General features: G+C 54.6%; 2 protein-coding genes across 2 annotated transcripts in view; both read left to right on the top strand.

Annotated features, from left to right (window-relative positions):
• The window catches only part of LOC144108640 (procathepsin L-like), a 62092-nt gene that overhangs the window by 37919 nt on the left and 2417 nt on the right, over positions 1 to 21756 (top strand). The window contains exon 4 of the mRNA XM_077641825.1: positions 3314 to 3479. Within this exon, the coding sequence (XP_077497951.1) occupies positions 3314 to 3479 (166 nt within the window). The remainder of the gene's footprint in view (positions 1 to 3313; positions 3480 to 21756) is intronic.
• Positions 11957 to 13324, top strand: LOC144107294 (uncharacterized). The gene has a single exon (XM_077640295.1). It carries the CDS (start codon positions 11957 to 11959, stop codon positions 13322 to 13324), a length of 1368 nt encoding a protein of 455 aa, XP_077496421.1.

Here is a 21756-nt window from a genome sequence, read left to right as displayed (position 1 = left end):
CGCCACTCTTCATAATTTCTGTTCGTTCTGCTTTCAAATGCAATTTTTCATTTAGAATAGCGTCGAACGTCATCGCTGCCAGGCTTTCCCCTCCATCTCCTTGTCCAAGCTGGTGCTTCGTGACGCAGTTCTCGCATGTCCCATAATGAAACACGCGTTCTCTACCCGACTGCACTGTTGGTAGGTCGAGGTGTAATAATCCACGTCAGGAAAAACTGACTAAAGCACCAACTTTATATATTTCAGTGAATTTTGTCGAAAAATTAAATAGTGCGGAAATCCACATTGTTTCGAACTACTCACAAACCATAAATCAAAAAGTTAATCAAAGTCCCGCATTCTTGGACAAAAATTTCGAAGATTTGAATATTGTTGAGGTACTGTTATAGAAATAATGAAAGTAATGGTCTGTTCATTCGATGCGTAAAAAAACTTTTTCAAGTCTTTTCATCGCTCGCATCAAGTAGGTAAGATTGCCATAAAAACCAATGATTAACGTTTTTGACGACATCAATAGAGTTGTAGCCAAAAAATGCAAACGTTCCGAGGGGCGATCTGCGGTTATATTGACTGTTAAAGGGAAATCTTACAGTATATGCAAAAATTGCGTTCATAAACTGATATACGTTGAATAATACTTTTGTCCAGAATTGCTGGGAATGCACTAAAAGCAAGCGTTTTGAGTGGCTGGTAAGGACACGGGCTCTTATCAGAGAACCGGGAACCACAAACAATTTTACACGAAAAGCTGTTATTGCCATCACAGGATCCGCCACAGCACAGCGCGCAGCCTCAGCGCTCCTCATGCTCCTCAGTACCGTAGACGCTTCGTCCCCTTTTCGGCTGATATCGTCATGCATGGGTAGGCTAATAATAGTTCGCTTGCCGGCTGAGCTTTGGGGATAGTGGTGGTGCTGCAGCAAGATTACGTGACTCGACCAAAGTACTTCATGTGCCCGTCACTGCTTCGTCTTTTTTGCGGCTCATAGCGGATGTCATGGCAGACGCGGCACCATGAGATCGGCCGCAGACGGCAGCCGAGATTCAGCGTGCGCACGAGTGTGAGAATAACCGTCGGCTATAGCAAAATTCAGTCGAACTTGAGACGGAACGCGATGCACCAAGAGTTCGCGGCCAAACAGATCATCGTCGCCAGATGCACACAGAACACACGCGGCAGTATCGTAATCGTAAGAAGAAAGCATTTGGCTTATCTCTCACCTTGGCCGCACACTGCGGACCAAATCGAGCCGCCGCTCGCCCTGCAGTGTTCGTAGTCCACAGGGTAAAACTCACAAACAAAAAGTCGTGCAGGAAAGCCGCCACAAGCCCAGCTTTTCTGTGAATTTCTCGTGTTAAGCACTGTCTCGGCGGTTGTTGCATGTCGATGCAACAAATTGTTTTTTGTTCTACATGCCATCGCGGCATACCTAGTGAGTCAGCCTGCGTCGAGTAGTGTAGGAGAAGTAAACTGACTCACGACGCTGAGCTCTGAAGGCAGTGAAAAATACCGACAAGAAGTTGCTTCTGCACAGGCCCACACGTCCATCCCTCCTAGTACCGCGACCGGTAGCTGAGAGTCATTTCTCCCTTGTAATAAAAGTTTTATTCATTCATTAATTCATTCTTAGGAAAGCAATTCCCCAAAATGAGACACACAATGTTCTAGAACATTGAACAGTTGTCAGACAGTCGCTATCCTTTTTCCGTCAAATATCATCCTCACAGCAGCATCATGGAGTTCAAATAGAAAGAGTTGCCTGCAGAGAACATGTGACCATAATTGGTACCCAAGGTCCACAGGGAAGGAAGTACATAATTGGCGTACATTTTGGTTATCGTGTAGTTGTGGCACATCCGTTAAAGAGGCACTGACGACTAATAGTAGTTCGCCTGTATCAATAGGGCACTTAGTTCAAATCTCAAAGAAGCCACTTTAGCCAAGAGAGAAGTTTTTAGAAGCTAAAGAAAGCGTAACGCAGGTGCCGTGATGCCCGTTCGATTTGGCAAGTAAAAAGCATGCGTCGATAAGGCATTCGGTGGCAGATAACAAAAGCGACGGTACGCAGCAGCGCCCTTACAAACTGTGTTTCCCGTCCCTTTCTCTTCAGACGGCGCGTGTTTAAATTCACTGGCGGGAACATTTCTTACTATAATTTTCTCGTAGATAAATACGCTTTTTTTGCTACCGGACCAGCGTCAACATGGCCAGAGAGGGCAAGACAAAGACACATTTAGATTGAGCTATGATCTCCAGTGTCCTATTAAAAGAATAGGGTCGTTACCGTCACCCAATGATTTGGAGTTGATCTGAGGAATTTGGTTTCTAGCTCATTAGACAAAACACAGCAAAAGACCCCATGTCAGATAATGATTACGCTATACAGAGTGTTTTCTTGGTTTTCGTTTTAAAGGGTTTAACGTACCAAAGCTACCCAGGCTATGAGGGGCGCGTAGTGAAGGGCTCCGGATAATTTCGACCACCTGGGGTTCTTTAACGTACAGGGACATCGCACAGTACACGGGCCTCTAGAATATCGCCTCCATCGAAATTTGACCACCACTGCCGGGATCGAACCCGCATCTTTCGTGTCAGTAGCCGAGCGCCATAACCACTGAGACACTGCGGCGGCTACAGAGCGCTTTCTACAACGACCAGCGTTGTGCGTGTGCGTGCGTGCCATTTCTCGCGCTTTTTCAGCTTGCTTTTTGCACCAACTCACGGAAGCCTTTTTTCCAGCACGACTTCGATCAATGAAGACATTTTTTCACGTCAAGTTGTATGCATTCCGATCCTTTTCTTGCCCTAGTCCTGTTTTATTGTTTCATTTTGGATATTTTGTTTTTCGACAAGTCTATTGTACAATCCCTGCTAAATGTGCTAAATCTTCCTAATAGAGAGCTAACAGCTCATTTTTCTGTCCGTGAGTTTCGTCTCCGCAACGGCAGTGATCGCCCAATTACACCTCTTTTTGCAACACTTTGAATTGTTTCCACATCCGACATACAAAATGCCGACGACGAATTCACGCGGTTTAACCAAGTTTGAAATCCTCATTTTCAAAAACGTCGCTCTCAACGAGCAATTTTTTCATTTATTCGAATGATATTTACTTATTTTTCTTTAAAATAACGCACGATTCACTAGCTGACTATACTAGGTGGTTTTATTTCTCTAAATATTGCGTGCAATGTGCTGGCACTGTTGTAAATAATGTACTTTCAGCTGATGGTGGCTGAGTGCCTTGGGATAACAGCTCTGTGCAGGCGAAGGAACCGAGAAAAAAATTAACCTCGCTTTCTCTGTGCCCAGAATCAACAATGCAATTTCAAGAGGGACAACGTGGGTGCCAAAGTGATGGACTACGTACGGCTCAAGTATGGCTCCGAGGACCACCTGAAGATCGCCGTTGCGACTGTTGGGCCCATCGCCGTAATGATAAATTCCAACTTCAGCAGGGCATCGTTTTACTCTGATGGTAGGCATCCCGACAGCACCGCTTTGACTTCGATGCGTGTTTTTGTGGTGCATACAAGAATGTTGCGTTTGCTTATAAACTAAGCGTAAAGAAAGAAGTGTATTACAAGTGCTGAGAAACGCAACAACCATCTGTTACTGAAAATTCTCGCAGGTTAATTTTCTCTTAATAAAACTTCCTCCGATCGCTTACACGTGGGGTGATATTGCGTTGCTAAATAACCCGGAGGAATGAGAGCGTCGTATGACTGAGTACAGCTGCTTCCTCGTTGGACCACGAAAAGATACGGTTCACAAAAACAAAGTTCAGATGCTAACCTATTAGTGCAAAACTTCTCTCCTCCAACTTCTGCGCTATGTCAAAACTGCGGAATGTTGCCAAAACCGCTGCAGCAAAAAAATAAGTAACACAACTTTAGCGCTTTCGCTATTGCATTGTTAAATTCATTATTGAAAATACCGACGGCAAGATTTTTCTTCTCTGCTCGGAGAGCGCTATCATATTCGGATATCTGAAGCTGGAAGAAATTTCGCCTTCTCAGATTTGATCGCTATTGCCCTTCGGGAAAGTGAAATCAACGTTCTAGTATTGCATCAAACGTGTTTCTAACATATCCAGTTGCAGCATATGCTTCTTTTAAGACCAACACTAGAATCAGGAATGAACTACTGGTTAGGCGATCTTATATGAATTAAATAAACAGCGTGAATGGTTCAGACACTTAGAGAAGAAAATAACTTTCATGCGGTATTTACACCATACATGTTTTTGTTTACAGGCGCGAAAACAGAGACAATACAAGGTAGAAAGACGGGATCGGCGCCTGTAACCAAAAAGATGTACAGTTACCAACTTGCCCAGCAAGACGTTCTTTATACCATACCATTCTTCATACATCCTAATACTGCATGATCGGACTGGTGAGACCATGGCATCCGCTTCCCCTTCAGTCAAGCGCAGTGCTTTTGCTGTTCATGAGGTGCGTTCGCATCTGGAATGCAGACCAGCGTGATTGCAGGCCGATAACCCAAATACGAGCATCGGAACTTCAAAAAAAATTGCCCCCAAATGCAGACCGAGGCGAATATGCAAGTATTTATTATCACTTGCAAAGTCATTCGCACTAAACCGTTTCAGCCCAATGGTTCCTAACAAGCTAAAGGGCAAGCCACAGGACATAACGCCAAGGGAAAAATTCTGGCAGTTAAATGACATTGGTTCGTTTTCTTTCGGTTAAGCCATCGCCACTTTCAACCCATCTGTTAGTATCCCATTTTGATATTGTCACTGAGAAACCGTTGATGTAAGCAGGACTGGTTTACTTGCTTTAATTAGACGCGCAAGACGTTGGATCGCGCAAGCCAGCCGGCAGCACGAGAGATGATGAATACGAAGCATCTAGCCTTGAGATGGCTCAAGGCTTGCCAACTGCCAGGAAATGCAGTTTAGCCGCTGTATGGCGCCACTAGAGTAGTTAGTAGCGTAGCATTGCTCCCCCTCTCTTGAGGACACCGACTCGGTGTGGTAGCAATTGCAGGCAGGACCACAAGGGTAGTCGCACGTGTCTGGCGTGTGGTGTAGACACGCGCGAGGGGCTAGCGGGCGTGGTACGGCTTCATCCGAGTGACGTGGACAACTTCGGAGGTCGGCCGTCTAGAAGAGCGAACTGTTCCTTGGGGCAGAACTTCGTAGGTAACTTGACTGAGCTGGCGGAGCACCTCGTAGGGGCCAAAGTATCTGCGTAGAAGCTTCTCAGAGCGTCCCGTCATGCGGATTGGGCTTCACACCCAGACTTGTTCGCCGGGCAGGTAACGCACATTTCGGTGGCGGAGGCTGTATCGCTGAGCGCCGTGAACTTGCTGGTGCCGGATGCGCTGTCGAGCGAGTTGGCGGGCTGCCTCAGCGTAACGAACAAATTGGGCAGCACATAACAGAGGGGGTAGCGCTAGCTGCAAGCAGCACTGCATCCAGCATGGTTGTGGTTCGCGACCATGTACTAAACGAAATAGAGTGAAGCGTGTCGTTTCCTGGACCGCAGTATCATAAGCTAAGGTGACGTAAGGGAGTACGGCGTCCCAGTTCCGGTGGTCCGCGTCGACATACATAGAAATCATGTCGGCGATCGTCTTGTTGAGCACTTTGGTGAGGCCGTTCGTTTGAGGGTGGTAAGCGGTTGTTTTGCGGTGACTGGTGCCGCTTTTACGCGCATAACCTCCTGCGTAAGGGCCGAGGTGAACGCTGTTCCCCTGTCAGTTAAAACGATGGTGGGTGCACCGTGACGAAGCACAATGTTTTGAATGAAAAAGTTCGAAATTTCGTCAACAGTATTACGGGGAAGAGCTTTAGACTCACACTATCGGCTCAGGTAGTCGGTGGCGACCACAATGTAGCGGTTACCCAAAGAGGACTCCGGAAATAGGCCGAGTATGTCCATGCCAACTTGGTGTAAGGGAACCTGAGGCAGATCAATAGGCTGGAGTAGGCCGGCTGGCATAGTCGGCGGCGTCTTGCGACGCTGGCACTCGCGGCAAGTTCTTACGTAACGTTTCACAACTGCAGCAACCCTTGGCCAGTAATATTTTTGCCGTATTCGTGCCAAAGTTCGACAAAAACCCAGGTGACCAGAAGATGGGTCATCATGGCTCGCCTGCAGGACTTCGTCGCGAAGGTCCGTAGGCACGACGAGTAGATAAACAGCTTCTGTTGGACTGTAGTTTTCCTTATATAGGACGCCGTCCCGTAAAGAGAACAACGACAGCCTGCGCGAAAAGATTCGCGGGGGAGACTGAGCTCTTCCTACTAGATACTCAATGAGGGGCCGTAGTTCGCTGTCGTCCGTTTGGTGTTGTATGAGGATGGACGTGGAGATGGCACCAAGAAAAACAGAACCGTCGTCGGGGTCAGCTCGGTTGTTCTCGATAGGAGCACGAGACAAACAATCGGCATCACTGTGCTTCCTACCAGACTTATAGACGATGGTGACATCGAATTCCTGAAGTCGAAGGCTCCAGCGTGCAAGCCGTCCCGAGGGATCTTTGAGGTTCGCCAGCCAACACAGCGAGTGGTGGTCACTGATGACCCTGAAAGGGCGGCCATATAGGTACGGGCGAAATTTTGTTACTGCCCACACAATGGCCAGGCATTCTTTTTCGGTGGTGGAATAGTTCGCCTCAAATTGTGGCAAGGTGCGGCTCGCGTATGTGATTACGCGTTCGAGACTATCCTGCCTCTGCACAAGGACCGCACCGAGGCCGATGTTGCTGGCGTCTGTGTGTAGTTCAGTGTCGGCTGACTCGTCGAAGTATCCAAGGATGGGCGTACTTAGGAGACGACTGCGGAGGTCTTCAAAGGCTTGCTGTTGCTCCAGGCCCCAGAAGAATGGTTCGGAATCTTTCGTGAGTCGCGTGAGGGGCTCAGCGATCTGGGAGAAGTTCTGCACGAAACGCCGATAATATGCGCAGAGACCCAGAAAGCGGCGCACACTGCGCTTATCGATGGGCACAGGAAAAGAAGCCACGGCAGCAGTCTTATCGGGGTCAGGGATAACCTCTTTAGCGCTCACGATGTGGCCCCGAAACTTCAACTCTTCGAAAGCGAAGTGACACTTTTCGGGCTTCAGGGAAAGACCGGCCAACCGAATTGCTTCGAACACAGCGCGCAGGCGTCTCAGGTGCTCTTCGAACGTGTCAGAAAAGATGACAACGTCATCCAAGTACACGAGACAGGACTGCCATTTGAGATCGGCAAGAACGGTGTCCATCATCCTCTGGAAGATTGCAGGAGCCGAGCACAGGCCGAAAGGGAGCACCCGGAATTCGTACAGACCGTCCGGTGTAATAAAGGCGGTCTTTTCCCGGTCGCGTTCGTCGACCTCGATTTGCCAATACCCGCTTCGTAAATCTAGCGATGAGGAGTACTTGGCGTAGCGCAGCCGGTCCAGGGAGTCATCAATACGCGGGAGAGGATAAACATCCTTTTTAGTGACTTTGTTTAAACGTCTGTAATCAACGCAGAACCGTAGGGTTCCATCTTTCTTTGCCACTAGAACAACAGGCGACGCCCACGGGCTCATCGACGGCTGTATCACGTCGTCCTTGAGCATTTCTTGAACTTGGCGGCGAATGGCATCGCGCTCCTTCGAAGAGATGCGGTAGGGCGGCTGACATAACGGCCGTTGGTTGGCGTCAACTATAATTCGGTGCTTTGTGAGCGGCGTCTGCGTAACCTTGGAGGTCGAGGCAAAGCAGTCGCAGAAAGACTGTATAACGCTTTCCAAGCAGCGTTTCCGGTTAGTTGGGAGGTTTGGGTTCACGTCAGTGTTTATGGGAGTGGTCGGTTCCTCCACTGAAGCCGGGGCTCGGGACAAAGCGTGCTGTCCCGCGAATTCGCTGAGTTCCTCGAAATACGCAATAGCTGTTCTTCCAGGCAAACACTGATGTTCACAACCAAAATTGTTCACCAAGAGTTCGGTTCGGCCCTTGTTCAGTTCAACAATTCCTCGAGCAACACAGACTTGCCGACCAAAGAGCAGCGACATGTTGGTTTCAGCGATGCCACGATTTTTGGTGCTGTTATCGCACTCTACAGTAACAAACATGCTGGATCTTGATGGGATCAAAACGTGGTCATCACAGACGCATAACTTAGCCCTGCATGGCTCGGTATCGTCGTCGACAGGACCTTGGGTGGAAAACGACACGATTAGCTCCTGGAGGTTGATAACGGCACCGTACTCTTGAAGGAAATCCAAACCGAGTATGAGGTCTTTGGAGCACTCGGGTAACACAGCAAAGCAACCAGGGAAAGTAACACGGCGGATCTGGATTCGCGAAGTGCAGACACCAATCGGAGTTAACACGTGGCCACCAGCTGTCCGGATCTGCGGCCCAGACCAAGGGGTCAGAACCTTCCTCAAGACCGTAGCTAACCGTCTGCTCATTACCGAAAAATCGGCGCCGGTATCCACGAGTGCGGTAACGTCGTGGTTGTCGGTGGATACCAGAATTTCGGGGGGGGGGGGGGGGGGGGGCAGTCGGTCGCAGCGCGTCGTCGAGGTCGTCGGGTCAGGTCGTTGTCGGTCGGAGCGTCGCGGCGAATCGTCGGGTGGAGGCTCTTGACTCGGTCCAGTAGCGGCAGCCCTACCCCCGGAGGACGCCGTCTTCAGTTTTCCCGACGTGGGGACGTACCTCTGAACTGGCCAGAGGATGACGGGCGGCCGGGCGAAGAGAACCGCCTTGGGGATGGCGATCGGGACTGTCGTCGTTGCGAGGTCGAAGATTGCACGTTATCAGCCAAGTACTGTTCGATATCCCGTGGTCTTTCACCGTAGCGTGGTCGAGGTGCGTCAGGTGAAAACCCCCTTAAACCCATCCTGCGGTAGGGGCAGTGGCGGTGGATGTGGCCGGGCTCTACGCAGTGGTAACAGAGCGGCCGACTGTTTGGCGTACGCCAAACGCGCGCTTTGCTCACGGGGGGCCTGAACTCCTGCGGCACGGAGGGTGCTGTTGCGATTGGCTCGTGTAGGTATTGCACTGGAGCGATGGGGGAAAAGGCTCGCATCGCTGGCCCGGTCTTTGTAGCGCCTCGCTGTACGTCATAACGGAGGGCGCCGGGTGTGGAGCTGAGGGTGGCTGCACAACTCGTCGGATTTCTTCGCGGACCACGTCCGTAACGGCAGCGACGCTGACGTGTGGAGCTTCAAAGCGAAGTTTCGCCAGTTCCTCGCGCACAAGGCTTCTTACAAGCTCCCAAAGGTCCTCGGCGGGCAGCGACGTAGGCGTGTACTGGGACTGGGAAGCGGCTTCTACAGTAGCCTGACGTCCGTAGTGGGCTCCCCGTTGCTGTAAGAGCGCTCGATACCCATTGCCTCCTTGGTGAAGTCAGACACTGTTCGTGGCGGGTCACGGACCAGTCCGGCAAACAGCTGCTCTTTTACGCCACGCATTAAGTGGCGTACCTTCTAGGCTTCGGGCATAGCAGGGTCGGCCCGATTGGACAGTCGGGTCATGTCCTCGATGAACATCGCGACGCCCTCGTTCGTCTGCTGTGATCTCGAGCGCAGGGCGATTTCAGCTTTCTCTTTTCTTTCGCTGCTGGTAAATGTCGCTAGCAGCTCTCGACGAAAAGCCTCCCAGGTGGTAAAGGAAGCTTCGTGGTTCCAAACCACGTTTTGGCCGAGTCGTGAAGCGCAAAGTATACGTTGCGCAGCTTGCGCTCGCCGTCCCACTCATTGAAACCCGCCACTCGGTCAAAGCTGGCCAACCAGTCTTCGACGTCCTCTAACCTGTCCCCGTGGAACGGTGGCGGTGATCTAGGTGCGTGAAGGACAAACGGCGGGGCATTCCCGGAGTGCTGACTTGTCTGGCTAGCCACGGTCGATGTCATGGCCCTTACCGGCGCTGTCAGTTGGCCGAACTCGGGTTGTAGGCCTCGCAGGCGGTGGCTCGCCTTGTGGACTCGTCTTGTAGCCACGCGTTGAGAGCTGACGTCAAAGGTGTCCTCGAGGTCAGCGTACATGGGCCGTTACCCCGCACCTCCACCAAATATGTCACTGAGAAACTGTTGACGTCAGCAAGGCTGGTTTACTTGATATAATTAGACGCGCAAGAAGTTGGAACGCGCAGGGCAGCAGGCAGCCCGAGAGATGATGAATACGAATCATCTAGCCCCGACATGGCTCAAGGCTTGCCAACTGCCAGGAAATGCATTTTAGCTGCTGTATGGTGCCACTAGAGTGGTCAGTAGCGTAGCAATGTTATGCCTGTTCTGCTCCGTGTATAATTTCTTTACACTCTGAAATTTTATTTCGTCTGCCATAAATGGATGACAAACTTAGCCTGTTGGCGCATGTGCATTTCTTAAATTTCAAACAGCAAGAAGCTTGCGCCAGGCGACGGCCGTGGTGCTCGCGCGTATGCCCGTCGTCTTCCTTACAATGGTTCCCGGACGGAAGAAGAGCCATCCTGTCGGCTTAAGGGGCGGACAAGAGAGCGGGGTAGTATGTCTTGAGGCGCTGGATATGGACAGTCTCACGGCCGCGGCGTCTCAGATCGGGTGACAACGTGAGGGACCCAACAATATAGTTGACTGGAGATGTTTGCTTCAAGATGCGATAGGGTCCTTGATCTTTAGCGAGCAGTTTCCGGGGGAGGCCCGGAGTACTGGGAGGTATCCACAGCCAGACAATAGAGCCGGGCGAGAAATGTCGGGGACGTTTATTTTCATCGTGGCGCGTTTTTTGAAGGGAATGGGTAGCTGTCGTGAGCGACCGGGCGATATGGCGGCAATCTTCGGCGTGCAGGCGGCTTCGGAAATGGTGGTGCACGGAGATGTGTCAGTGGGATATTAGAGGACGGTATCAGTAGTATTCAATTTCTTATCTACGACAACATAAGAACAGAACGCAACCGATCTCCGAAATTGGTCTTGCGTAGGTCTTATAGAAAAAAAAATGTGTCTCTGCGCACAAGGAATTTCTTATTGTTGCTGATTCTCGTAAAGGGACCTAGAGCCCGTTCGCCTTTCAGGGCAGTGCTCTTGATATGAGGACGCGGGTTCATAGGGGGTAGTTTATAACACCTGGGTATTTTAACAACTGAGCTTGCGAGATTTGGGCACAACAATACAATAGTGACATGTAAGGAGGGGACGCTGGCGGCAAGGTGAGAAAGGAAGATATGTTCACGTCAAGAAATAAATGTAATTTATACAGGCACACTTCTATGGCATTGAAGTAGGCTTGCAATATCTGGTACACTGAAGAAATATCTTTTGCAGATGCCAAAAAGGCTATGTCATCAGCGTACACATACACTTTGATATCTTTCTGAATAGATATGCCTTGTGGGAGTTTCGAAGTGCCGTACCCTTCTCGGGCCGGCGGGGCGCGCCGTGGAGAAGCAGGAAAGCGGAAGCTTTCCTCCTTCCCCACGGGCGAGTAGCCAGATGGTCTGCTCGAGAGCGCTGCGCCGCCTCCTTCCTCAAAAAACCGGTCGCAAGCGCGCACCGCCAGGCGCCGCCGGAGCGGTCGCTGATTGGCCGAATATGACAACGGGCAAGTGCACCGAGATCGGCGGTTACCGGTCGTGCCCGGGGAGAAACTTCAGCGAGCCGCGACAGCGAGAGGACGTCAGGTAATTACCTCGCTTCTTCCCTCTTTGTTGTCGCCATCTTGCCCCGTCAGCCGCACGACCAAGCCAGACGGCAAGGGTCGCAGATCAAGATTCAAGCAGCCAGCGACTTGGGAGAACCCAATAAACGTTTGGCCCCGGGCAAAGCGTCCTGTTCCGTGCTGTGTTTATTTCGCATTTCTGCTGCGCCGCCGTGAGAACGGCCGCGCGTGGTGTGCGATACCGGGAGCTCGGAGTTCACGGCCTAGACCTCAAAGGAGGCTCGACGGCTTAGTAAGAACCCCCACAACTGGCGCCCAACGTGGTTCTCACGCGCAGACGCGTTTGAGCAACTCGCTCCCGGCGAACATGGCGGATCCGCAGTCTACACTGCCTGATCTGATGTGGATCACAGAGCTCGGCCAGGGGCCTAGGGAACGCCCTGCCCCAGGAACTCCTGCAGCGGAATCAGCTCAACGGACGGGACGACACACCGTCGCAGGCGCGACGTACGCAACACCGTGGACGCCGGAAAACTCCGCCAGATGCCACGGTACCAGCACGCCAGGCCTTGGCGCTCACCCATCATCGGCGCGTGCCGCCTGGGAACAGGCGAGCACATCGCCCTCCGTCTCACACCTGCCAAACGGCACAACCGAGACCGCGCCACATGCGACGAGGTCACCGCTCATCACGGCTCCTGACAGCGAGACACCCGCAAACGCGGCAAATCTCGCCGAAGTTCTGGCCAGCGCGTTACAGCAAGCGCTGCAATCCGCACAGCCCAGCCCGCGGATCGGAACTCCGATCCCCAAGTACAGTGGCTACAGCGATCAAACGAGCGCTAACCACTTTTTGCTGGCTCTCGACCAGTACGGTCAGACAACAGGCACGAGTGAGCGTGATATGCTTCGGAGAGTGATCCCTGTTGCGCTCGGCGATCAGGCCGCTCGGTGGTACCGGTTGGTCGGCCACACCGCGAGCACGATGGCCGATTTCCGCAGGATGTTCAGGGAGGAGTTCCTTCCTTACGACTACCAGCTGCGGATGCGGCGGGAGTTGGAGCTGCGCACGCAAGCCCCTGACGAATCTCTGGTCGAGTACGTCAGGGCGATGCAGGAGCTTTACGACTACGCCGATCCCGGAGCTTCGAACGCGGAGCGAGTGGAAAGGGTAGTCCGACAGAGCCACCCCACGTTTGCTCTCTATCTGCGGGGAAATCGCTGCGGAGACTTGAACGAGCTAGCTGTGGAAGCGCGCCGGGTACAAGCCGAAATCTCGGCAGCCCGCGCGTACCGGCCCCCACCACCTCCATCGGAATCACTGGAGCCCAGCTGCGCATGGAACGGCAGCACCCGCCCACGAAGCGAGTCCGCTCGGGCACCGGCTCATGGCGCGCTTTTCGAAGTCTCGGATCGCGCCTTGGATCCCTACTCATACGGGCTCAGGGCAACAGAGGTCACACGGCCGGGAGTCTGGTCAGCCTCTCGCCAACCGCCCGACAGAGATTCCCAAGGTCGGTCAAACGATCGCGAAGGGATTACGCCTCCTGACGGACAGCGTCACCGGGTGGAAATGCCGGTTCGGAACGCGCTCACGGATGGCCGTGCGCGAGAGCAGCCTCGTCCGTCCCTGTACCATGCACGGAACTCTGTGCGCTGTTTCAACTGTGACCAAGCGGGTCACATTGCACGGGCGTGCCCTGCCGGGCCGGGAAACGAGGCAGGCCGCCGGTAATGGCGCCGGCGGCCGTGGCGGAACCGGGCGATGCAGCCGCAATCGCGGCCCCTTCGCTGTTCAGGGTCGGAACACCGATCAGTGTGAGTGCTCCGTTCATAGAACTTGCAATCGCAGGATTTACGTTCAAAGCACTGCTCGACACTGGCGCGAGCACATCGCTCATCGGAGACGAGGTCGTCTCTCACCTGAGACGGAAGTGCATTCAGCTGCGAAAGCGCAACGTGTCCCTCCAACTCGCGCGCGGAGAGGCGTGCTCCGGCGGTGATGCGCGTCTTGTCGTGCGCTGGAATCAGCGTAAACGACGACACCGCTTCATTCACCTGCCTGAACTCACGGTCCCCGCCATTCTCGGACGAGATTTCTTGGCAAAATCGGGAATCGTAGTTGACATCGGCAACGGCGGCTACCGGGAAAGCCCGTTCACGCCACTCAAGCCGTTCGCTACCGCGCCCGCCGCGACTGCTCGGATGTCTAACGCCGAAGGGGAGATGAGGAATGCCTCCCGAGAGAACAACGCTCCCCCCCAGCCGCTGGAGTCAGTAGCTGCGGCCTGTCCCCGACACCGCGCCTTTTGTGCGGACAAGGACGACAAATTACACGGTCTCCTCGCGAACGCGGGTGACTTGACGGAGCGTGAGCGCGGCCGCATATTCTCCTTGTTAAGCGACTTACTAAGTGGTTATTGGGAAACTTTCATACGGGGGGGGGGGGGGGGAAGAGAAGGGGGAGGCGCAGCCCGGTAACTGCCTCCTTTATGCAGGGGAACACCACAACTGGGCTGCGCGGGGAGGGGGAGAAAAGAGAGAGCAGAGAGGGAAGCGGGTCTAGTTGGAAAGGGCAGGAAGAGAGGAGGGAAGGGGGGGGGTGGGGCAGTCGGCGCATACCGATCTGTCCCTGCGCAGCGGGGGCTCGTCGGGGCGCCCGAGGAGATGTTGGCGGCGCGCTCATACTACACAGAGGAAAGCGCGCGGCCTCGGGTACAGGCCTCGGGTACGTTTGCCGACAGCTTCGAGTTGGCCGCTGGATAACCCCGATGATCGATAGAATGTTTGCTCCTCTCCCTGTACTCAGCCTTTCCTGTGGGCGGCGATAATACTAGTATGCACTAACGTTGAAATATGGGAGCCGTACCTGCAAAAGAGCACGATCAGCGTTGCGAAGCATTAACGGGGCCGCTCGTCCGCACCACCGCGCTATCGGCTGTTGGCTACTACTACATCTAATTTTCTTGATTCGCCGACAATATCTGTGTACAGCTTCACCTGTTTGTAGGACCTGTTTTAAAAGACAGAGCCTTGCTTATTTCTCCGACGATTCTATGCACAGCGCGCATCCACGGCGCGGGGCGCCGCATTTCATACAGCCCATGCTCTGGTGGCGCCATCTGGTATCGTCGACACAAGTCGCCTCACCGCTGGCCGCTCCCTGAACCCACTACCCATATTCTAGAGCACTGTACCTCGGGATCAGTTTAAAAGCGGCCGGTAATGGCCGCCCTGTCAATAAAGTGGATCAGGTGGCGTAAAGCCCTGCGCGTTCTCCAGGCAGATGCGGCCGGGAACAGTAGTTCGCTCGAGGTAGCTGAGGGAAGCCCCAACTCCCCATATTCTATGCGCAGTGCGGTTCGCGGTCCCGAGAAAGCGGGGCACTCACACAGTAGGTGGTCCACTGTTTCCAGGGCGCCGCAGTCAGCACAGAGTCCGTCCCCGACGCCTCCGATGCGCTGGCGGCGTTCTGCAGTCCACACACAGCCAACTCTGATGCGCAGCAGGAGACGTCTAGCCCTGGTGCCGAAGTCCACGAAGCTTATAAGGCGCGGAGAGTTCCCGGATGCAACTGCATCCGGGGACTCTCGCGCCATCAGCCTACGGTGGATGGTGTTGCGGGCCACGTCAAAGGGCGTCACGGCGTCGCTCTCGGGAATCGCACTGTCCCCATGCGCGTTCTTCGCTAGCCGATCGGCTGCCTCGTTACCGGGCAGGCCAATGTGCGAAGGAACCCATTGCAGCACGATGTCACAACCGCGATCGCGCACTGCACATAGTTTGGCAGACAGATTCGCTACACAGGGGGTGCCGCGGTCGGGATGACGTAGTTGCATCAGGGCGGCACGTGAGTCACTCGCAATCACCACAGCTGTCATCCGAGACTGTCCAGCGATGATGTCCGCTGCGAGGTGGAGCCCAGCCAGCTCGGCCACAGTCGAAGAAGGGCAGTGCGGCACTCTACACTGTCGCTCGATCCCAAGAGCCGGGACGGCGCAGGACGCTGTGGCGGACTCTCCACTATCCATCACAGAACCGTCTGTGTAGAGGCCACTCGGTCGCATAGTGGCCATTTACGGACCGCCCCGGCTGCACGCAACTGGTGCAGCACCGCATCGAAACAGGGGACGCGCAGCCTTGGAGATCCCATCCCAGACCGGTCAGCCCCGCCAAACGGCAGGCGATTGACGCGGCGCTGCAAGAGCTGCTCGATGCGGGCATTGTTCGTCGTTCAACGAGTCCCTGGGGGTTCCCAGTCGTACTCGTCCCCAAAAAGGACGGTAGCTCGCGCTTGTGCGTGGACTACAGGCGATTGAATGCAGTCACGCAGAAAGATGCGTACCCCTTCCCAAGCATTGACGATATCGTCTCAAACCTCGACGGAGCGAGGTATTTTTCTACTCTGGACGCCAGCAAGGGCTATCTCCAGGTAGAGATGCGACCAGGCGACGAGTGCAAAACGGCATTCACATGCCACAGGGGTCTCTACGAGTTCGTTAGGATGCCCTTCGGTTTGTCTGGAAGCCCGAGCACCTTTCAGCGGCTGATTGACCGTGTGCTCGGCGACGCCAAATGGCATCACGCCCTCGCCTACCTGGACGACATCGTCATCTACTCCCGTACCTTCGAGGAGCACCTCGATCATCTCGGGGATGTCTTGGGAAAGCTCAGAGAAGCAGGCATCACACTCAACCCCGCCAAAGCGCAGCTGTGCAGAGCGGAAGTGAGCCTACTCGGCTACCGCGTGCGGCGCGGACAGGTGCCCCGGACCCGGAGAAGCTTCGTTCGATCCTGGAATTTCCAGCGCCGAACGACGTGAAGGCCGTGCGCCGCTTTCTCGGGATGGTGGGCTACTACCGCCAGTTCATTCCTAACTGCATACGCCTGCAAGCCCCCCTGACAAAACTGCTAAGGAAGGCAGCCCCGTGGGAATGGGGAGAGGAGGAGCAGACGAGCTTTCGTCAACTGGCTCAGGCCATCGCCGACACCGCGTCACTGAAACTGCCAGACCTAAACAGGCCATTCGTGATCCAGACAGATGCCTGCGATTTCGGAGTGGGCGCAGTGTTACTCCAGAAGGAGGAAGAACAACTCCGACCCGTGGCATTTGCCAGCCGTGCGCTGACGCCGGCCGAGCGCAACTACTCAGTGACGGAGAAAGAATGCTTGGCAATCATCTACGCACTATGAAAATTCGAGATGTACGTAGAAGGAACCAAGTTCACGGTCGAAACCGACCACATGGCATTGACATGGCTAACCCGCCTTCGTGAGCCGAGCGGAAGGCTCGCGCGGTGGGCCCTGATGCTACAGCGCTTCGAGTTCGAAGTGCGGTACCGAAAAGGGGCCACAAACGTGGTTGCTGACGCGCTGTCGCGCGCGCCGGTGAATGACCTCTCCCCAGGCGGTGGAGAGGAGAAGCCGCCGCAGCAACTTCCCCACGCGTCGGGAGAGCGGAGCCGAGGGGATAAAGATCTCGCTCGATTGCACGCGCATCTCGTTGGTGTGCAGGTCCCCATCGAGCGGGCATTCAGCAGAGAAGAGCTTATCAAGGCTCAGCAGGAAGACTCGTACTGTCGGAGGCTGGTCGCCGGTCTTAGTGAAGAGACGGACCGCCCGACGAATCTAATCAAAGGGCGCCGGGGAACCGCAGCAAATGCGGTAGGCGCGAGCTCTAATGCAGCTTGCAGTGCTGCGAGTGAGCTGGAGAGTTTCCTGCTTGATGCTGACGGAGCTTTGCTGAAATACGTGCCAAGCAAGGAGGACTCAAACGAGTGCTTCAAAGCCGTCATCCCGCACCAGCTCAGGCACGCTGTGATGCAGCATTACCACGATGCGGACGGCCATGGGAGCGCGCCAAAGACATGGAAGAAACTCTGTCGGTTTGCTACCTGGCCTGGAATGAAGGTTGAAGTACGTAAATACGTACAAACCTGCCATGTCTGTCAAGAGAGAAAGCCGAGAGGGGGAAGGCCGCCCGGCTTGCTTCAGCCGATCGTGAGCACAAAGCCATGGGAAATCGTGGCGTGCGACCTGATCGGACCGCTGCCGCGCAGCAAAAGAGGGCACAGATTTGTGCTGGTGGTCACTTGCCACTTCAGCGGGATCTCTGAACTCTATCCGCTGCGAAAAGCCACTACGAAGGAGATCCTGGCGAGAATCTCAGGATTATTCTGCCGTTTTGGGTTCCCCGACCGGTTGATCACCGACAATGCATCGTACTTCACGTCAAAGGTTTTTCGTGAAACGTGCGCAGCAATGGGAGTACGGCAGCAGAAAACGACGTGCTATCATCCACAGTCCAATGTGACAGAGCGTCGCAATCGCGATGTGAAACCTTTGCTCGGGGCATACGCCCGGACGCACAGCGACTGGGACGAGCACCTCGACGCCATCACCTTCGCACTGCGAACGAGCGAAAACCGCTCTACGGGCTTCACGCCGGCTTTCCTGATGTTCGGGAGGGAGTTACAGACGCCAACGGACATTGTCCTTGCCAAAAGGAGGGATGCTGCTCCGGCCCAGACGGCAGCTGCCGACTACGCGCGGCGTGTGCGAAAACGCATAAAAAACGCAGTGAAGGAGGCCAGCCGCAATCGCGCGAGAGCCAGGGCGAGCCAGAAGGCGGCCTATGATCGAACGCATCGGGACTTGGAATTCCAAGTGGGAGATTTGGCTCTCAAACGCAACCACGCGCTCAGCGATGCGAGCACGGGATTTGCGGCAGGCCTCGCGCCCAAATGGGTCGGCCCATTCATCGTTGCTGAGAAGCTGTCGCCACTTAACTACAAGCTGAGGGGTCCGAACTCGGCTCGACTCAGCGGGCCCATCCATGTAGGGGAGCTAAAAAGGTACTTCCAAAGGGAAGCCGCCGTGGAGAGAGAGGTTCCGGCCACGCGAAATCGCGGGGAAAGGTCGCTGACCCCGACGCACCCCTACAATACCCGCAGCAAGCGAAAGCGCTGCTAAGGGGACAACGGGGCGAAGGGTGCCCGAGACGGAGGGACCCCGGAAGATTGCACCCACCGGTGAAAAGGGGTGGACGAGGCCGCAAAGAGGTCAATGGACTTCAAAATTCCCAGAAGGGGACCACGCGATGACCCCCGCCAACCCCTGCTCCTCAGTCGAACCGTGACTTTTCCAAATGGCAAGCTGCGACATATTCGACCCGAAGGAAAGAGCCAATGGGGAGCTCAAATGTGTTTCCCAGAGGACACTGCGGGAGGACGGTCGTCAGCCCCCAGTGACCGCGGCGCTCACTTCGAACGCACCACCATGGAGGCAACCCGTCAAGTGTCGGTGGGGCGAGCTTCCGGGCCTGAGCGTCCAGCTGACCACCAGCGGCAACGGGCTCGCCGGCCATCGGCACGAAGAACTCGGGACCAGCCGGCGCCGCGGCCCCACGCAGGACCCCTGCCGCGACCGCGGCAGCACGGAGACCGCGTCGGACGTGGGGCGATGAGACACCAAGCGGCGCAGCGGCCACAAGCAGGGCCACGGCCGCGACCGCGGCAGCACGGAGGCCGCGGTGCAGCGGAGTACCACGCCGGCGGCCCGCAAGCACCTGACCCCTATCACCAGCTTTCGGGGGCCGCGCCCGCACCTCGTCACCCAGATCGGGCAGCCGGGCGCCGAGGACCCGCTTCGGCCGGGACAGCCGGACCCCGGTGTCGGTCCGTCGACACCTGGGCGCATCAGGCCGGCGATGCGCCACCGCGCTCATACGTGAGCGTGGCGCCGTGGGACCGACAGCTGCAGGTGGAGGCGGGCCTGGCGCGGGAGCGGGTCCCTTCCATTTTCCGGGGCAACACCATCACAGACCACCTGGCGGCGCACCCGGAAGCCGTGATGCCACCGGAGCCGACGGCCGCCTACTGCCCGGAGTGCGGCGTCTTGATCGTCAGCCGGCGCACACACGTCGCCTCCAGCTACCACCGGCAGCGGCTGGAGGGGAGCAGCCTGGACGCCGAGGTGGTGCGGGCCCGGATGGCGCGGGACCCTGTGTTCGCGGCCAGGGTGCTTCGGATGGAGGTCGCCCCGGAGTCCCGAGCCCTGGTCGCACCACCCGGGCCAGGGACCGCGCCTCCTGCTGCGACGACAACCCCAGCAGACGACGACATAGGAGACCTTGTCATGGATTTCTATCTGCTGGGGGACTTGGAAATTGTAAGCGGCCAATAAAGGTAAAGGCTTTAATGAGATCATTGCAGTCTACCGTCCACTGAACTCAGGGGACGTTCGGTCTTTAGGGAGGAGGAGTGTGGGAGTTTCGGAGTGCCGTACCCTTCTCGGGCCGGCGGGGCGCGCCGTGGAGAAGCAGGAAAGCGGAAGCTTTCCTCCTTCCCCACGGGCGAGTAGCCAGATGGTCTGCTCGAGAGCGCTGCGCCGCTTCCTTCCTCAAAAAACCGGTCGCAAGCGCGCACCGCCAGGCGCCGCCGGAGCGGTCGCTGATTGGCCGAATATGACAACGGGCAAGTGCGCCGAGATCGGCGGGTACCGGTCGTGGCCGGGGAGAGACTTCAGCGAGCCGCGACAGCAAGAGGACGTCAGGTAATTACCTCGCTTCTTCCCTCTTTGTTGTCGCGATCTTGCCCCGTCAGCCGCACGACCAAGCCAGACGGCAAGGGTCGCAGATCAAGATTCAAGCAGCCAGCGACTTGGGAGAACCCAATAAACGTTTGGCCCCGGGCAAAGCGTCCTGTTCCGTGCTGTGTTTATTTCGCATTTCTGCTGCGCCGCCGTGAGAACGGCCGCGCGTGGTGTGCAATACCGGGAGCTCGGAGTTCACGGCCTAGACCTCAAAGGAGGCTCGACGGCTTAGTAAGAACCCCCACAGCCTGTCATGAGTATGTTACAAAGTAAAGGTAAGTGTACCTATTCCTGAGACACACCTCTAGTCTGGGAAAACTTTTCGAACGTAAAGCGTCCATCGAAACAGAAGGAATGTCTATCTTTTAATTATTTCTGTAACCATGCAAACATGTAAAAAGGCGGCTGAATTTCGTCAAACTTGTTTGTAAGTGTACCGAACGTTATACGCTCTTGTATGCTTCTGTTGTTGTTGTTGTTCCCCTCACAAAATGGCACGTACCCACAAGGGGGATTGTCCATAACCAGGCGATGACTATTTAAATTGCAGATTGCATATGGCAAACGTGTGATGACCTAACAAACATTGTGTAACTCTGTTTCCGTAGCAGAGGAGGTGGAAGGAGGTTAGGGTGGCCTAACAAACTGAAAATTAGGTAAGGGAATCAGTTAAAAAAAGAGATTGAGAGAGAGAGAGTAGGAAATGCTTCTGCGACAGAGTGACTTCTCTTTCTTTACTTCAGTAAACTAGGCACATACCCACGCGGGCGGATTGGCCAAGGTGTAGTGGCATAAACAGCAGAGTGACTAAATCCGTTGCATCTTTTTCCTCTGTTGCAAACATAATTCTACTTTCTAAGTCTAACTTACATTTCCAGATCGTGCACCCTCGATGAAACTCAATCTGCAGCACTGAAGGTTTGTCATGTCATAACATGGTGTGTAATACGCCTCTGATTATTGCACTTAATAAGATTGACTAAATTTGGCATCAGTTAAACCGGCCGAGTATTATCGTTACCAAATCGGTTTCCAGAATCTCTGAGCAGGAACGTATTTTATCGATTATCTTGCCGGGAGGGAGCCGAGCTGTCTCGAGGGACAAGTTAACAATATGCAAAACATCAAAGGTAATCTTGCGCAAAGGTTTTCAACATACCCATATTGGCCCCGTCGCATCCAGGAGCTGCAGGCTTGAGCCCAGAAACTATAGCAAGTAATTCAAAGGCTCAAGCCACGATGAACTCGATACGCGGCGTGGGTCGGACTACCGGAACCACCATCCCCGCTTGAAAGCGCAAAGCATGACCACGCGCTGTCTGGTCAAGTTTATTACTTACATCCTGGGGCGGTAACACCACGAGTCTGTTGAGTAAGAGGTCGGCGAATTATTGTTGAGTTCCATGAGCTGGTTCAAAGATTGTCCACAATACGGCTGGATATATGACTGTTGAAATCTGCCATGTACTCCTCCTTGGCTTTACCAATAGTCCATTTAAATGAATTCGCAAAAAGGATATAATTTGCCCATTATGAGGGATTTTATTATGAGAAAGGCTCTTCCAGTAGCATTTT

This window comes from Amblyomma americanum, chromosome 10, assembly GCF_052857255.1.
Source record: "Amblyomma americanum isolate KBUSLIRL-KWMA chromosome 10, ASM5285725v1, whole genome shotgun sequence".
Lineage (NCBI taxonomy): Eukaryota > Metazoa > Arthropoda > Arachnida > Ixodida > Ixodidae > Amblyomma > Amblyomma americanum.
Note: the sequence above shows the minus strand (reverse complement) of the source record. Positions and strands in the feature narration are given on the sequence as shown.